Source organism: Pempheris klunzingeri, chromosome 17 (assembly GCF_042242105.1).
Source record: "Pempheris klunzingeri isolate RE-2024b chromosome 17, fPemKlu1.hap1, whole genome shotgun sequence".
Lineage (NCBI taxonomy): Eukaryota > Metazoa > Chordata > Actinopteri > Acropomatiformes > Pempheridae > Pempheris > Pempheris klunzingeri.
Genome location: NC_092028.1, coordinates 2,649,543 through 2,665,235, shown reverse-complemented (window position 1 = coordinate 2,665,235; position 15,693 = coordinate 2,649,543). Strand labels below are relative to the sequence as shown.

The 15,693-nt window shown below is 43.7% G+C and overlaps 1 protein-coding gene across 1 annotated transcript in view; it reads left to right on the top strand.

The window, feature by feature from the left end:
* Positions 1–1,115: 1,115 nt before the first annotated feature.
* Positions 1,116–15,693, top strand: part of grin2ca (glutamate receptor, ionotropic, N-methyl D-aspartate 2Ca) — a 51,817-nt gene continuing 37,239 nt past the window's right edge. The window contains exon 1 of the mRNA XM_070848008.1: positions 1,116–1,547. Coding sequence (XP_070704109.1) covers positions 1,116–1,547 — 432 coding nt within the window. The remainder of the gene's footprint in view (positions 1,548–15,693) is intronic.

The window sequence follows — 15,693 nt, the reverse complement described above, 5'->3', positions numbered from 1 at the left end:
TCTCTTGATAAGTTTATACACTACAATCAAGCCGTAGGCCATGACGCCTGGCAGGGATTACCAAGGGATTACAATATATTCACCCCACTGGGATTCCATCACATGGTGGATCAGATCTCTGTGACAGGGGACCAGTGTGCAGCAGTCCCTCAGGGCCACAAACACTACTGTGACAGATTTGACAAAGAGCCTAAGTCTGTCTGACAGCTCAACACAAACCGCTGTCTGGCAACAATGTGAATGTTAAACTAACACTACAGGGTTTGACATCACGGAGCTCTGCCATGGTGTTTCTCCTCCATTACCTTCCAGAGGGCAGAAAGCAAAGCAATTAGGGTTTTGGAAGAAATTAAGATAGTTTGTCCAAGAGTTACTGGTTGCAATCCAGTCCATTAGTGATGCAACACTGCACAAAGAGCTTGGATTTTTTCAAAGGCTAACATGGGGATTTCAATCCATTTGTAAATATAAACTTTGCTGTTTGAATAATTTAAATGTCAGTTTCAAAACTAGGAGAGGGAAACTTTCCCTAACTGCTTACGAATAGAAATAATGAGACAATGCATGACAATTAATCAGTACAGCAGAAACCCTGCATGAAGACCTTTTGCAGATTAAGTTTGAATGCTTTGGACCACTGAAAAAATTAAGCAACAGCTTCAAAAGTAATGTCACGAGAGAAAAATTATAAATCCTCTTGTTCTCCATTTGTTGCATTAAACACTGGACACCATCTGTTGGGTTGGACCACAGAATACAACAGCAGCAGGGTGGCAGCTGCCACCCTAAGACGCAACAGCCTGGCCACAGCCTCATGTCGCACGCTGACACACTCTAAAAATACTACTCTGGGCTCCGCTAATGGGCTCTTACATTGTCTTAGTTATGGCAGGCAGACCAGCACACTGAGCAAAGATGAAGCTAAAAGGTCATTAATCAAAATAAGCCAACTCTAAACAAAAGGCAGTTTGGTTGCCCGGCCAGCTGGGATTACTGAGTATTATCACAACATTTCAGAAAAAGACAGCAACTGGTCCTGCATATCTAATATGTCAATCCCCTCTAATGACCCCTCCCTCCACTCTGACCCCTCCTCCAGGCAGTAGGTGACTGAGATGGGCGTTCGTCTAGGCTGCTTGAGCGACTCCCCGTGGTGGCCGCCGCCGCTGCTGCTGCTGCTGCTGTTCTGCACTGTCCCCTGCTGTTCGGGAAGGCCGTTTGGGATTCCCATGCCCTCTGTGAACGTGGCGGTGGTGTTCAGCGGCTCGGCCTACCAGACAGAGATTAAGGGGCGGTTAAGCCGGGAGAACTTCATGGATCTGCCTCTGGAGGTGAACCCCATCACTGTGCTGGTCAACAACACCAACCCACGGGCTCTGCTCACCCGCATCTGTGACACCCTCTCCACCAACCGTGTCCATGGCGTGGTGTTTGAGGACAACGTTGGCTCAGAGGCCGTGGCACAGATCTTGGACTTCATTTCAACTCAGACAGCTGTTCCCATCGTGGGCATCAGTGGAGGCTCTGCTGTTGTCCTGCCATACAAGGTCAGTGTGGGGGAAGGGTCAGGGATGGGGAGATGGGGTTTTAGCCATGGCCACTACTTGTGGGACCCTCATTGTAAAATATAATTGGAGACAATTTAATTCACCCTTTTCATTTGCATGAAATATGGTCAGAAAACCACATAAAGCATTCAGGTTGGCGAGAGGTCTCAAGCCAGGCTCACACTTCAGGAGTTTTGGGCTGATTATCCCTGATTTATGACAGTCGGAGGAGAAATATGGTCTGGGACCTTGGTCAGTATCGATATTCAGCCCAGATTATCTGGTAATGTGAGAGGTTTATAGATCTCGTTTTAAACTAGACTTGCAGACTTGTGTGGGCTGCCTGATAATTTGATGCATACTCCATATTTAGGAATTAAAATCTGGATGACTACATCCAAGAAGGGACACAATAGCCAGAGTTGGAAAGCAGACAGAAGTACTGGAGCAGATGATGGAGCGGTCAAGCAACGTTCTAGCCCGTCAAGCAAACTACTGCTAACCGATATTAAAACAATGGCAGTTAAAATCTCACCTCCAGTTCTTGCTGAGGAACAGACATCCCATGTAATATCCTGTAGAGTGTGATACAGCACTGTTTTCAAATCTCATGGCGTGTGCATGTTTGAGATCAGAGAGAAGAACATCTGTGAAGTTTCCCCTTATGATGCAACCTGATTTCTAAATAGGGAAGGATTTTAACATTACTATAGTGTGAGCCCGGCTTAACTCAAAAAGGTGAACACAGTGAGTCAGGGAGAGAGAGTTCAGGGAGATGCACTTAGGTAAACAAGGCCACTTGGAAGCCTGAGGAGACCGATTAAATCTTAAATCAGGTAATTTCTTCTTGATATCATTCACAGTCGGTAACTCTAAGATATTGCAGCTAAACAGAAAGCTGTATGAAGTAATGAACACAAGACTAGGCAGGATGAATACAGATTTTCTGCTGTTATAAAGCAGCAGTGGAACTACCACCAGCTACAGTCCATCTCTGGGCTGTAAATCACATAATTTTCCTAATGTTATAGGCTAAATGACAAACTCAAATTCACACACTATGAGGGGCAAGCCAATGGGTTTTCATCATTACTCGCCATCATCCTGGTCCGTAACTGCTATAAATCCTAAGCTTTAGGAGACACAGGCAGATGTGGAGCAATGGAGGCAGGTTGTTTCTCTAATACCTCTGTGGTCAATAGGTTTATTTTTTATGTTGTAAAACTGCTTTCAGTGGAAAAACATCAAGGTGTTGAAAAATTTAACTTAAAGAGCTGAAACAGATGAGTTAAACCACATTGTAAGTTTATGTGTTTTATGTTATGAAACTGCTTTAAAAATGTGAAGGAGCTGAAAAAAGCTAAAGATTTGTACTGTAATATCTAATGTTATTTTGTTTTGTTTTTGCTAAAATGGATTTTATAAAATTGGTATAGAAAATAGTGCTGTTCTGTATCTCCATTTTTTAATAATACCCTGCCCAAATGTTGGATTTTATATCTTTAATAGCAATTAATTGGTATCTACTGCTATCATATAAATGCAAATCATCAAGTTAAGTTGAAGTACCACAAATTTGGGGTTACGGAGAGTATTTGAGTTGCTTTCCATCACTTCTGTTTTGGAATTTGCAAATGTGAGAGCCAGAAGATAAGTGTTTGCTTACATAACTTGAGCTACTTTGTAGATCATAACACAAATTAAAGCTGCAAGCAGCGTTGGAGGGCCCTCGCACCTCCATGCACGTCGTGGCGTGCGGCGGATCCGTCCTGTTGCTGGACTCCGACCCTTCCACGCGATAAAACAGGGATTTTACCGAACAGAACATCAGTGCTTCTCTTCTACAGCTGACTCAATCAGTGAGTTTGTTTATGTCATTGTGTTACTTCGATGCTTTTAATGGTTAGTTTGGATCCAAAGAAATATTTATGTAGCACACAACAACACAAACATACTAACCGAATGAGGCAGCAGCAGAGCAGCAGCTTCCTGTGTTCTGTGTGGTAAAATCCCTGTTTTAATGAATGTAGTCTGGTGTGTGTGCAGAGAGCGATATAACGGCTGTTTGTGGTTAAACCAAAAGGATCTTCCAGGTCTCTCTCTGTAGGGATCCTTTCCATGATGCTGTCACACACTTAGAATAACACTCTGAGCCTGTCAGTGGATCAAACAAGCTCTTTTAGTGGACCTACTGTGATCAGGTGCAGTTGGCAGTCGACTGAGGCAAACTGGACCAATTTTTTTTTAAAGTTCCACTTTAATGTCTGACTGAGCTGCAGTGAAACGAGGAAAGCTTCAGTGTGACTGCAGGATTAGTTGGTTCTGTCATGAGGAAACCAGCTGGAGGTTCCTGCAGGGAGACTCTGACCCATGTGACGACGTGACACCTCATCGCTTCACACCGTTGCATACTAAGAGCAGAAGATGGGCCGCATGTGTCGTACATCCTGATCACACACCTGAACGCAACACAAGCTGATTTGTAACGCTGCAGTAGGAAATATTACATTATAATTCTGGTTGAAATAACCCATTTTGTCACTACAATATTTATTTGAAGGTTTCCTTTAAAAGCAAATGTGTCTGAGTGCTGTTCCCTTTGTGTTTAGATTTTTTTTGGCCTGTAAATGCACCAGTGATAATATCTAATTATATGAAAACACACTTTGTCCGTGACTCCTCAATTTAAAAGAAGAGCTGGAGCTGGAGGCAGGACGTGGTTAGCCTAGCTTAGCATAAAGAGTGGAAGCAGGGGGAAACAGCCAGCCTGGATCTGCCCAGAGTTCAAAAACACACCTGTGAACACCTCTAAAACTCATAGACGAAAACACGTTGTGTCTGGGTTGAGTGTGAACACAAACAGAAATGTAAAAATAACACAGTGGTTTCAGGGTGAGTTACGTGCTGGAGTGACCTCATCTTACTCTTGGAGAGAAAGCTAAATAGCACATTTCTGAAAATGTTGAACTGTTTCTTCATGCTACAATTAGACAATAAAATTAAAATGACATGTCATTTTATTATATGATACATATTATAATATTATAATATTATTTTTATGTGCAACATTAAATCAAATCAGATCAGCTGATACTCAGTAAACAGTCCTTGATTGTATCCCAGTATGATATGAACAGTAAGACACCAGTCTGAAGAGTTCTGAACGATGCTCTACAGAGGAACAACTACACAGGAAATCAATATTTAATTTCTAATTTAAGTTTTTATTTCAAATTATTTCAGATTTTTTGTTTGTTTGTTTTTTTGTATGTTGGATAAACCGGAGTACCCGGAGAAAACCAGTTTAAACACAGAGGAACAGATCAGATCCTGACAGACGGATTGCTCCCGTCTGTCAGGACATGAAACTGAACCTCGTGTTTGTTTTTTGTATGTTGGATAAACCGGAGCACCCGGAGAAAACCAGTTTAAACACAGAGGAACAGATCAGATCCTGACAGACGGATCGCTCCCGTCTGTCAGGACATGAAACTGAACCTCGTGTTTGTTTTTTGTATGTTGGATAAACCAGAGCACCCGGAGAAAACCAGTTTAAACACGGAGGAACAGATCAGATCCTGACCGACGGATCGCTCCCGTCTGTCAGGACATGAAACTGAACCTCTGTGTCTTGTTTTACGCCTCCTTATTTTTCTGTTTCTTGCTCTTGTACTGGCGGCGGTGTTTCGGTGTTAGAGCTTTCTTGAAGCGCCTCCACAAAGACGGCTGGCCGGTGACTTGGGCCTCCCCCAGTGGGGCGACCTCATCAGTGACTTGGCCCTCCCCCAGTGGGGCGACCTCGTCAGTGACTTGGCCCTCCCCCCGTGGGGCGACCTCATCAGGGACCTGGGCCTCTTCAAGTGGGAAAACCTCCTTGTTGACTTGGGCCTCCTCCTTTGGGGCGACCTCCTTGTTGACTTGGGTCACCTCCAGTGGGGCGACCTCTTCGGTGACTTGGGTCTCCTCCTTTGGGGCGACCTCTTCGGTGACTTGGGTCTCCTCCAGTGGGGCGACCTCTTCGGTGACTTGGGCCTCCTCCAGTGGGGCGACCTCCTCGGTGACTTGGGCCTCCTCAAGTGGGGCGACCTCTTCTGTGACTTGGGCGTCCTCCAGTGGGGCGACCTCTTCGGTGACTTGGGCCTCCTCAAGTGGGGGGACCTCTTCGGTGACTTGGGCCTCCTCCTTTGGGGCGACCTCTTCTGTGACTTGGGCCTCCTCAAGTGGGGGGACCTCTTCGGTGACTTGGGCCTCCTCCTTTGGGGCGACCTCTTCTGTGACTTGGGCCTCCTCCAGTGGGGCGACCTCCTCGGTGACTTGGGCCTCCTCCTTTGGGGCGACCTCTTCTGTGACTTGGGCCTCCTCCAGTGGGGCGACCTCCTCGGTGACTTGGGCCTCCTCAAGTGGGGGGACCTCTTCGGTGACTTGGGCCTCCTCCTTTGGGGCGACCTCTTCTGTGACTTGGGCCTCCTCAAGTGGGGGGACCTCCTCGGTGACTTGGGCCTCCTCCTTTGGGGCGACCTCTTCTGTGACTTGGGCCTCCTCCAGTGGGGCGACCTCCTCGGTGACTTGGGCCTCCTCCTTTGGGGCGACCTCTTCTGTGACTTGGGCCTCCTCCAGTGGGGCGACCTCCTCGGTGACTTGGGCCTCCTCAAGTGGGGGGACCTCTTCGGTGACTTGGGCCTCCTCCTTTGGGGCGACCTCTTCTGTGACTTGGGCCTCCTCAAGTGGGGGGACCTCTTCGGTGACTTGGGCCTCCTCCTTTGGGGCGACCTCTTCTGTGACTTGGGCCTCCTCAAGTGGGGCGACCTCTTCTGTGACTTGGGTCTCCTCCAGTGGGGCGACCTCCTTGGTAACTTGGGCCTCCTCAAGTGGGGCGACCTCTTCGGTGACTTGGGCCTCCTCCAGTGGAGCGACCTGGGACTCCTCCGGAAGGGCAACCTCCTCTGCGACAGAAGTGTTCTGTGGTGCATGGAGGTCAGTTGTGATCAAGTTGTTTACCTTTGAAATGGGGGTTTTTCCAATCTGCTCACACACCTGGAGCATCATTGGGTTTTTGTAGGTATCAACTTGTTTCTGCAGTTCATGCGTCTTCAGTTTGAAGACCAACAGAGAGTCTCTTTCGCCTTTCAGCCTTTCTTCCAGGCTCAGGACTTTGGTGACTCTCTCATTAAACTCAAGCCTGAGTTCCTCCAGTTCTTTTTTCAGGAGGTCAGCTCTCTGCCTTTCAGCTTGGACTTGATCTGTGAGATCTTTGATCAGGTCGTCTTTGTTGTTGTTCGACCCGTCCAGGGGCTCAGCTGCGAGGGCTGTGGAGGAGAGACTCTTGATTTCCTGTTTGAGCCTCTCCACCTCCTTGTCTAGATCGAACCTCAAGCTCTGCTGCTGCTTCAGTTTCCACTCTGCTTCTTCACGCATGTACTTCTCATTGTAAGAAGTTTGCTGCTCCTTACGTCTCAAACCTCTTTCATAGTGAAGGTCGGTTAGGGCTTTCTGCAGACGCTGGTGCAGAGGTGGATTCTTCCCCCAGTAGTATGGAGATGACTGGCCACCCTGGTGGTTCTGAGATGACTGGCCACCCTGGTGGTTTTGAGATGACTGGCCACCCTGGTGGTTTTGAGGTTGCTGGCCACCCTTGTGGCTTTGAGGTGGCTGGCCACCCTTGTGGCTTTGAGGTGGCTGGCCACCCTGGTGGTTTTGAGGTGGCTGGCCACCCTTGTGGCTTTGAGGTGGCTGGCCACCCTTGTGGCTTTGAGGTGGCTGGCCACCCTGGTGGTTTTGAGGTGGCTGGCCACCCTTGTGGCTTTGAGGTGGCTGGCCACCCTGGTGGTTTTGAGGTGGCTGGCCACCCTTGTGGCTTTGAGGCGGCTGGCCACCCTTGTGGTTTTGAGGCGGCTGGCCACCCTTGTGGCTTTGAGGTGGCTGGCCACCCTGGTGGTTTTGAGATGACCGGGAATCCCAGTAGTATTGAGATGACTGGCCACCCCGGTGGTTTCGAGATGACTGGGAATCCCAGTAGTACTGAGATGACTGGCCACCCCGGTGGTTTTGAGGTCGGCCGCCACCCCGGTGGTTTTGAGGTGGCTGGCCATCCCCGTTGATTTGAGGTTGCTGGCCATCCCCGTTGTTTTGAGGTGGCTGCTCCCTCTGGGTGTTTTCATGAGGCTCTCTTGCATCCATCGGAGCAGGAGAGACCTCATTGGACTCCCAATCCATATTTTCGACAGCGCTGCTGCCATCAACAGGTAGTGTAGCTAGTAACTCCTGTTTTTCGTCCTCCAACTCCATGATCTCTCCCCAGGTGAGACCCGCAGGCAGCATTGCCTCGACTGGACTGCTGTTGGCTTTCATTGATCTTCTCAATGGAACCGATCGCAGTTGTAACGGGTTGTCAATGGTTGTTGAAGTGTTCTTCGAACGGTGGTGTGTCTCGGATGTGTGGTGAACGTGTATCTCTCTCTGTCTATCTCTCTCTGTCTATCTCTCTCTGTCTATCTCCCTCGGCTCAGTTTGGGTTTCGTCTCTATTTATATCGTTTCAACATTCTGGAAGCCTCTGAGGTCATCAAAGACACCCTCATTCTGGTTCTCATTCTTAGCCAACATTCTGGAAGCCTCTGAGGTCATCAGTGACACCCTCAGCCAACATTCTGGTTACTTACAAACTTGTTTTTGTTTGAAAAATAGTTTTTCCAGTATTGTTCATCACATAGAAATATCTCAAGACAAGATATCTCAAGACTTCTAGCCCTCACAGCTCCTTCATGCTTTTAGCTAGAAACTCCATTGAAGCTTTAAAACGTTCATCATCTCTCCCTCTTTCAGCACATACCTCTACTTCCTTTGTGCCATTCACCACTTCATCACAGTCGTCTTTTAAACTAAATCTTAAATTTCATTTTTAAACTTTTTCTCATTTTACATGAGTGTGTATGTGGTGCTAGAGTGGGTGACGTCATCGCTAGAGTGTGGAGGAGCGGAAAAATCACATGAAACTTTTGTCTTTAACTCGCTGGTTTGGCCGAACCGTTTCACCCACAGTTACAGTTTATCACTCAAAATGTAGCTTAAGTCTTTGGACACGCAGTCATGTGACTCACAACACACAGAAACGCACGCAGCGCGTCCCACGAGCCTCGGAGCGACGGGAGCACCGACCGAACGCCTCATTGACTGCCATGTTAAAATGACAGAGGAGGGAGAGAGAAACACTTCTCTTACGTTCATTTCACCAGATAGACCTTAGATTACATCTACGTGTTCAGGAGACTCTCTCATGTCCACTGGTCTGCACTTTATGGCTGTGACATGGACCGTTTTCAGTAAAACCTGCATTTTCAGGGCAATGCAATAAAAAAAAAAAAAAAAATCAGGGCATTACGTAATTTTTCACCACGACTGAATTTTCTGCAAACTTTCATGACTTTTCGTGCATGTTTAGGCCCCAAAAATGCAATTCATTTGCCTAAAAAAGAAGAAGAAGAAGAATTCCTTGCATTTCAACTATGTTTTCGGCCCCCTGGTCTCCTGTTTTTTTTAATTTCACGTATTTTTTCGAGGCCTACCTGCTCGAGGCCTATGAGGTCTGTACACCTCTTGGTTCTTGGGTACTGGCCCATTTCCTCCCTTGCACATTTTTCCCCCACACAGTTTCAATAGGGTCCTCGCACCGCTTGGTGCTCGGGCCCTAATTAAGATGTTTTTGATCATGTACTACAAATCATCTGGCAGACTATGAGGTAAGTCATCACAGTCATTGCAGAGGAACATATACCATAAGAGCAAATTAATGTCATTAGACTTTGATTGTGGGATCTCTTTTTTGGCCACATGCTTTCACTGAAGGCAGATGGATAGAACAAACTGAGTCTGCTGCATAGTATGAGGTGACGGCAGCCCTTAGAGAAAATTGTAATCACAATTCCACTCAAGGTACAGATTTATTTTCTTGGGAGCAGTGAAATAATCATACAGAAGCCCACACGTACAGTAATTAGAGGGCTAATTACATCAACCACAATGAGCGTTAGATAGATGGACTGGTAAAATCTGTCATTTCAAAGTGACTTAATGATTAATAAAACTCAGAAACACCAATCTGCTCATGAATGCATAAGAGTTGCACTAGTTCAAGAAGCAAGAATTGAATTAGGAACTTTGACATGGTCAAACATAAAACATGAATCTCTCAAATGTTTATTCTGATGGATACAGTGAAATCAGGTTTTAGTTGGTCACTGTAGATACTTTAGAGACTTCAAAAACTGTGTTGAATCATTATCAGTACAGTACTAGTACCGTATGCAGCTCTAACTCTCAGGTGAGGTAAACGGCTCCAGAGATGCTTGTGACACACATAAGCCATTAAACTGCTTCTATAGTTGAAAATGGAAGGTTTAGCAGCAATGATACATCTGTAGGAGCATGATCATCCCCAACAAAAGGCTCATCCACAGACACCAAATGTAATCCTTTCAGAATGGCTTTCTTCTGGTGACATTTTAGTGCCTCCTGCAGAAGGCGACACAAGACTCGGCATCACAAAACAACATAATGTGTTGTGTATTTGGGGCAAAATATTGGACATTAGTAATAATGATTTATGAAGTTACACGTTGAAGAAATGATATAAATGGAGAAAAGAGGGTTAATTGTATATTGAAAAGGAGTGATTTTTTTGCAGTAAATATGATGAAACTTGACCTTTTAACAATAACATTTAAAATGTTAAATATAAACCAAATTATATCTAATTTAGAAGGCGAGAGAAAAATGTGAAAAAACATGATGCAGCAAATTAAGGAATAGAAGGTGGCAAAGAATAGACCCCTGTGGGACACCACAAGAAACTCACATCACTTCAGATGTCCACCCACTAACATTTCTAAATTAGTTCCAATTTGTAATTTAATTATAGAGCCATTTGTATATTAGTCCATTGAAGCCATAATGACAAATTAATAAGCAAGACATTATGGCTACTTAAGAACTAGACCACAAGAATTCAATATAAGCATCTGAATTGGATCGACCATCTCAATAACAGCTACAGACATAAAAAAAATGTAATATCACTAAAAAAACCTGCTCCTTAAAATGCCTACACATGACCTGCTGCTGAGTGTGTCTTTTTAGCTACAGTATCAATAAGACAGTTCTCTGAAAAGGATGAAAACTCTGTGGGGAAGGATAAAACCTTTTTCAAATAATCAGAAATGATTTAGCAATTTATGCATACGTGAAGTTATGTATATTGGATTAGAATATAGTTATCTTTTGGAAGATACAATGACTTTTTTTTTTTGCAATTTTCAGTCTTGTGGGATTTTCTTTTTTGTGAGAAACAGGGAGACACTGATACGATTCCGCTAATTTCCTTGATTCATAAGATTTGTAGACAGCTCCCCTGTCAACTCCATCCATTTCAGAAAACATGTTGGGTCAGCATGGCTTCTCGGAGGTAATAAAAGAGATGTCACTCAGCAGTTAATGCCTCCTGCTGCTCATTTGCACATTGACTATTCTGACTTGAGGACAGTAACAGCAACTCAATCATCATAAATGACTAAATAAACACATGTAATGAGAACTAAGCATAATAACGAAGGCTGGCAGCTGTTGGAATGAATGACTTCTTTTCATTAGTAATTAGGCAGTGAAGAAAGTTTAGACCATTAATGTATGCTGTGTAGTGAATGCATTAAAAGTGCTTTACAGAACAGTGAGCGCATGCATTATTAATGTGGTCGGTCCCAGTTGGAATCAAACCGTAATCTTCTGCTACCCACGATACCACGACTTTGACTGACATGCACACCTTATCTGATCATTTGATCTGTTTTTAAACAAAGAATTTCTTATAGTCTTGGGGCCCCATGTAGTCACTGCTCCACATGTTTTGGCCCCTAAACTACAAATCTAATTTGATTGATTGAGATTTTGATTGATGATCATTTTTCCATTGTCAGGAAAGCCACTGGTTCCTGTTCTGTTCGTGTGGTATGAAAATCAAATTGCAAAAGCTCTTGTTTGAGAGAGGTGTGTGAGTTCAGTTGCTGGTGGAAAGCCCTGAAAACCAAGACTTCACAATTATCTTCTTAACACTGCTTTGTTTGAGAGCTATTGTAAAGCATTACGTAGGAAACTCAAACCCAGACAATCACTTCGTAAACATATATCATCAGTCTGTTGGACTAAAGCAAAGTTCTCTCAAGCAACACACCGACATCTGTTTTCAAAGACCTTACCATGTGACTACAATACAATTAGAGGTGGCTGAAGCTCAGGAAGTCGAAATATATCTGCACTCTCTCCTGATCACATGTTGAAATGCCCTTAAGCAAGATACTGAACACCTAATTGCCCAAAACGTCCGCCCGGCAAATGAATGTAATGTAAATGTAATCTAATGTACAACATCTAAGGGTACATTTTGAAATACCATACAATAAATAGATATAAATATAATAATATAATAATAAATTGGAGCTTAAACTTGTAACATTTGATTTGATGGGACAAGACACGAAAACAAAACTTACATTTAATAGCAAACTACTGCAGTTAAAAAATGACCCTGATTCTAAGATCTGTTGATTTAAGCTGTTATAAATTCACCCATCTCAGATTAAACAAGTGGGAAGTTTAAAATGAAAAATAAAGCTTTGGGACAGTTGAGATATGTGATTTATAGTGAATATAGATGAATATACTATATTCGTATTATAGTAGAAGTACATTTGCACACTTTGTATGATTGCTGAGGCCACTTTACAATCCATCAGCGACACTGTGCCTCAGTTCTGAAAAGACTGCTGAGAGCATGCTGTGGGGAACAGACAGACAGGTCTGTCAGCATATCTGCTTAACATCCAAGAGAGCACTGTAGATTACATCACACCAAGAGAGCTGGTGTAGTGGCATCTTACCTCTGGGATCAGTCTGTCCAGGGTCATTACAGTGAAGCATATCAAAGGATCTACATGGCTGCAGTCCAAGTGGAAAACAATGGACTAGCAAGTACTGATGCACAGTATCATTACAGTCACTGTTCCAAAATTAGATTATAACTCAAGGTTTGAAACATCAATGAGTTCATTCTGTTGGTCAACGTGACATGACCACTGGCAGCAAAATCGTCTCAGCATATTTGGATAACACCATTCGTCACCTTTTTATGCTTTAATTAGTTTTTTATTAAGATTTAATTTCTGTAAATGTAACAATTTGCACATGACAGTTATGTACCAGATACACAGAGATGATTGCGGGCCAATCCTCTCTGAGTCGTCTTCTCAATAATCAGGGACGCCACCTGTCGATTGATTTATGGGACGCTGTCAAAAGGTAGTCAACAAGGCAATGGAGCTCATTCATTTTTCATACATATCGCTGGAAGCTGTGAGTTTGATCTTTCTGAAAGTGACAGCATAAAATTAGGCGATAAACCGACTCCTGTCCCCATGACATTTTAGTTTGTTGACTGGCAACATCAGAGCATCAAAGTACCATTATCTTATTTATTTTCTATCCCAATGAGGAAAAGAGAGCATCATGACAAGCAAAAGTTCAGGCAGAGTGGCAAATAATGTTAAGATGAAGACTGGAAGCATCAAGTAAATTTCACTCCAGTGAATATTTATAGAGTTAGAACTCATCCAGGCTACCAGCCATATTCTAATTTCAGAAGGATGAGAAATCAAAAGCACATACTGCACAATTGTCAGCCGGTCAGTCAGTTCCCTCTCAATGTGCAAACAGTGAATAAATCCATGGCAGTAATCATGGCTGACACAAACATGAAGCTGGACCTGCCCCTCCTATAAAAGCTAAAATATGACTGCTTCTTTGCCAGCACACAACAGCGCATAGCGCCAACAAGTCCTGGAACCTAAATAACAACATAAGTCATTTGTCATTGCTTTTCAAATTGGCCCATGACATTTAGAACAAAGATTCATATGAGCGTTTTCTAATCTGCCACCTCTGAGGCTAACATTAAGGCATCTGAGCCTATTTGAGTAAGGTTAGAGAGATAATGTGTTTACATTAGAGAAGCTGAAGGTGCTTGCTTTTGATTAATCACTTCCTACAGCATGACACCAGACACCAGAATAGACCATTAGGGTGATTATATAGCATCTCAGTAAGACATGGAGGGTTTGAACTAAAAATCCTCCCTACTGCAGCTTTGACTACTGTATGGTCATGGTTGTAGTGTGGTTAGATAAAGCTGTCACAAATCTCTGAACAAATAAAGACGTCCTCTGATGTCCCTCCTGTAATTTCACACTCAGGGGGCTTGTCGGAGTCATTTCTGAACAGACACTGCATAGCTCTCATTATGTATTTAGTTCAATATGTTGTCCTTTTTCTGGCTGCTCCCTTCCGGGGTCGCCACAGCGGATGATCCGCTTGTAGATTTTGGCGTTAGTCTTTTACACCGGATGCCCTTCCTGACGCAACCCTCGCCCATTTTTGGTAGCCGGGACTGGGAGGGAGTCGAACCCGGGTTCCCCAGGCCGACGGCATGCGCAATTATCCACCGCGCTACTGGCCGGTATTTAGTTCAATATCCTGACCTAAAATTCAAAGCATCCTTAGAAGAATTCATTGTGTGGCCTGAAAGATCACATCCTCCAAGCCACAGTGCTGTAAGTGAACAAAATGTAAGTCAGACAAGAGCAAAACCCTGATTGTCTTTGCAAGAACATGAGCCTGAGGCTTTTTCTCAGAACTAGAGCAGTTCCTTTTTTCGCTGTCTGCCTTCGCTATGTCCTGAACTCACTTGTCTCTACCTCCACCCCCCGCTGCATTTTAAAACCACTGACACAGTTACAGTGTAACCTATCTAGACTAAGGTAGAGCAACTACAGAATAGTCACGTAAAGCAGCCAGAGGGGTGAAAGACAGCGAGTCAGTACATATGTGTAGACACTACAACTTAAACTTTATACCACTCAAATGTGAGGCTGGGTGACATGGATATTGTGGCAGGTGAAGTGAAACAGCTTATTGTACTAATTTGTTGTTTATTGTTGCACATTAGGTCTACATACTAAATGTATAACCCAGGAGACAGGGCTGCATGGGGACTAAAGGTCTGACGATCTCTTATCCACAACAACTAACGGATTGCAAAAAGATTTGAAAAAAGACTGAAAAACAGGTGGCAATTACTAAAAAGTAAAAACCTGGGTATTTTGTTATTACAGCTGGATAAGCCAAAGGTTATCTGTAATGTGATGTCATTTGCAATGTTTCTTTCAAAGCAACAAAACATTACAAAACAAAATGTGACAAACTGAACTGAATCATCTCCTGAAATGATCCCTTCACTTTACAGTTCAGTTTACAATGCATGGTGAAGCCTGCATTATTAAGAAACAGGTGGCTGAACGCTGCCTCAGATTCTTTCACTGCGAGAGAACAGTGCATGTTGAGATTCGCTCACTCAACATACTACAGCGAACACGAGACCTGACTTACAGTTGGCAGATCAAAGTGCTAGAATCAGGCCCGGCAAGTTCCAGAGTAGTGCCGAATTGTAGATCAGTAAGAAATACTTAAAAGTTAATCAAATCCAGCATTCATTTCTGATATTCAAAGAGGAGACATTCAAAATAACAAGAATTCTAAACAGAGTTTTGCATGTTTGTCAAAGTGACAGTACTTCTTAAAGCCAGGGATCATGAGGAATACACCATTCAGCTGTGCTTCCGTTCTGTCAGTTCAACACTGAACGATTTGTTGAACGAATGTTTTGAACAAATCATTTCATTGAACTGATTCTATTGATTCAGGACACTGGAAAGAAGTGCTCTGTGCATCACTAATGTGATGCCTCTTTGACGAACGGTTGATTTGTTTTTAATGTTTTCATGTTGTGCTTCAAACAAGCTAGGTGCCATTATTTTGATATTACTTTAGTTTTGGCCATAGTGCCATGCTCACGTTGTTTTAAGTGATCCACAAGTAATATAGAACTTAACTTTGGTTTCTGATTTGTTTTAATAAGATATTTTAATTGGTTTGGTTTTTGACAATTACTTTAGAGAACTAATCTATTCAAATGATTTCTCTTCATTTTCAATTCAAGAGCAGAAAATAATTTTCATGCTCATTTGCATATTGTTTCAATCTTGCCCCAA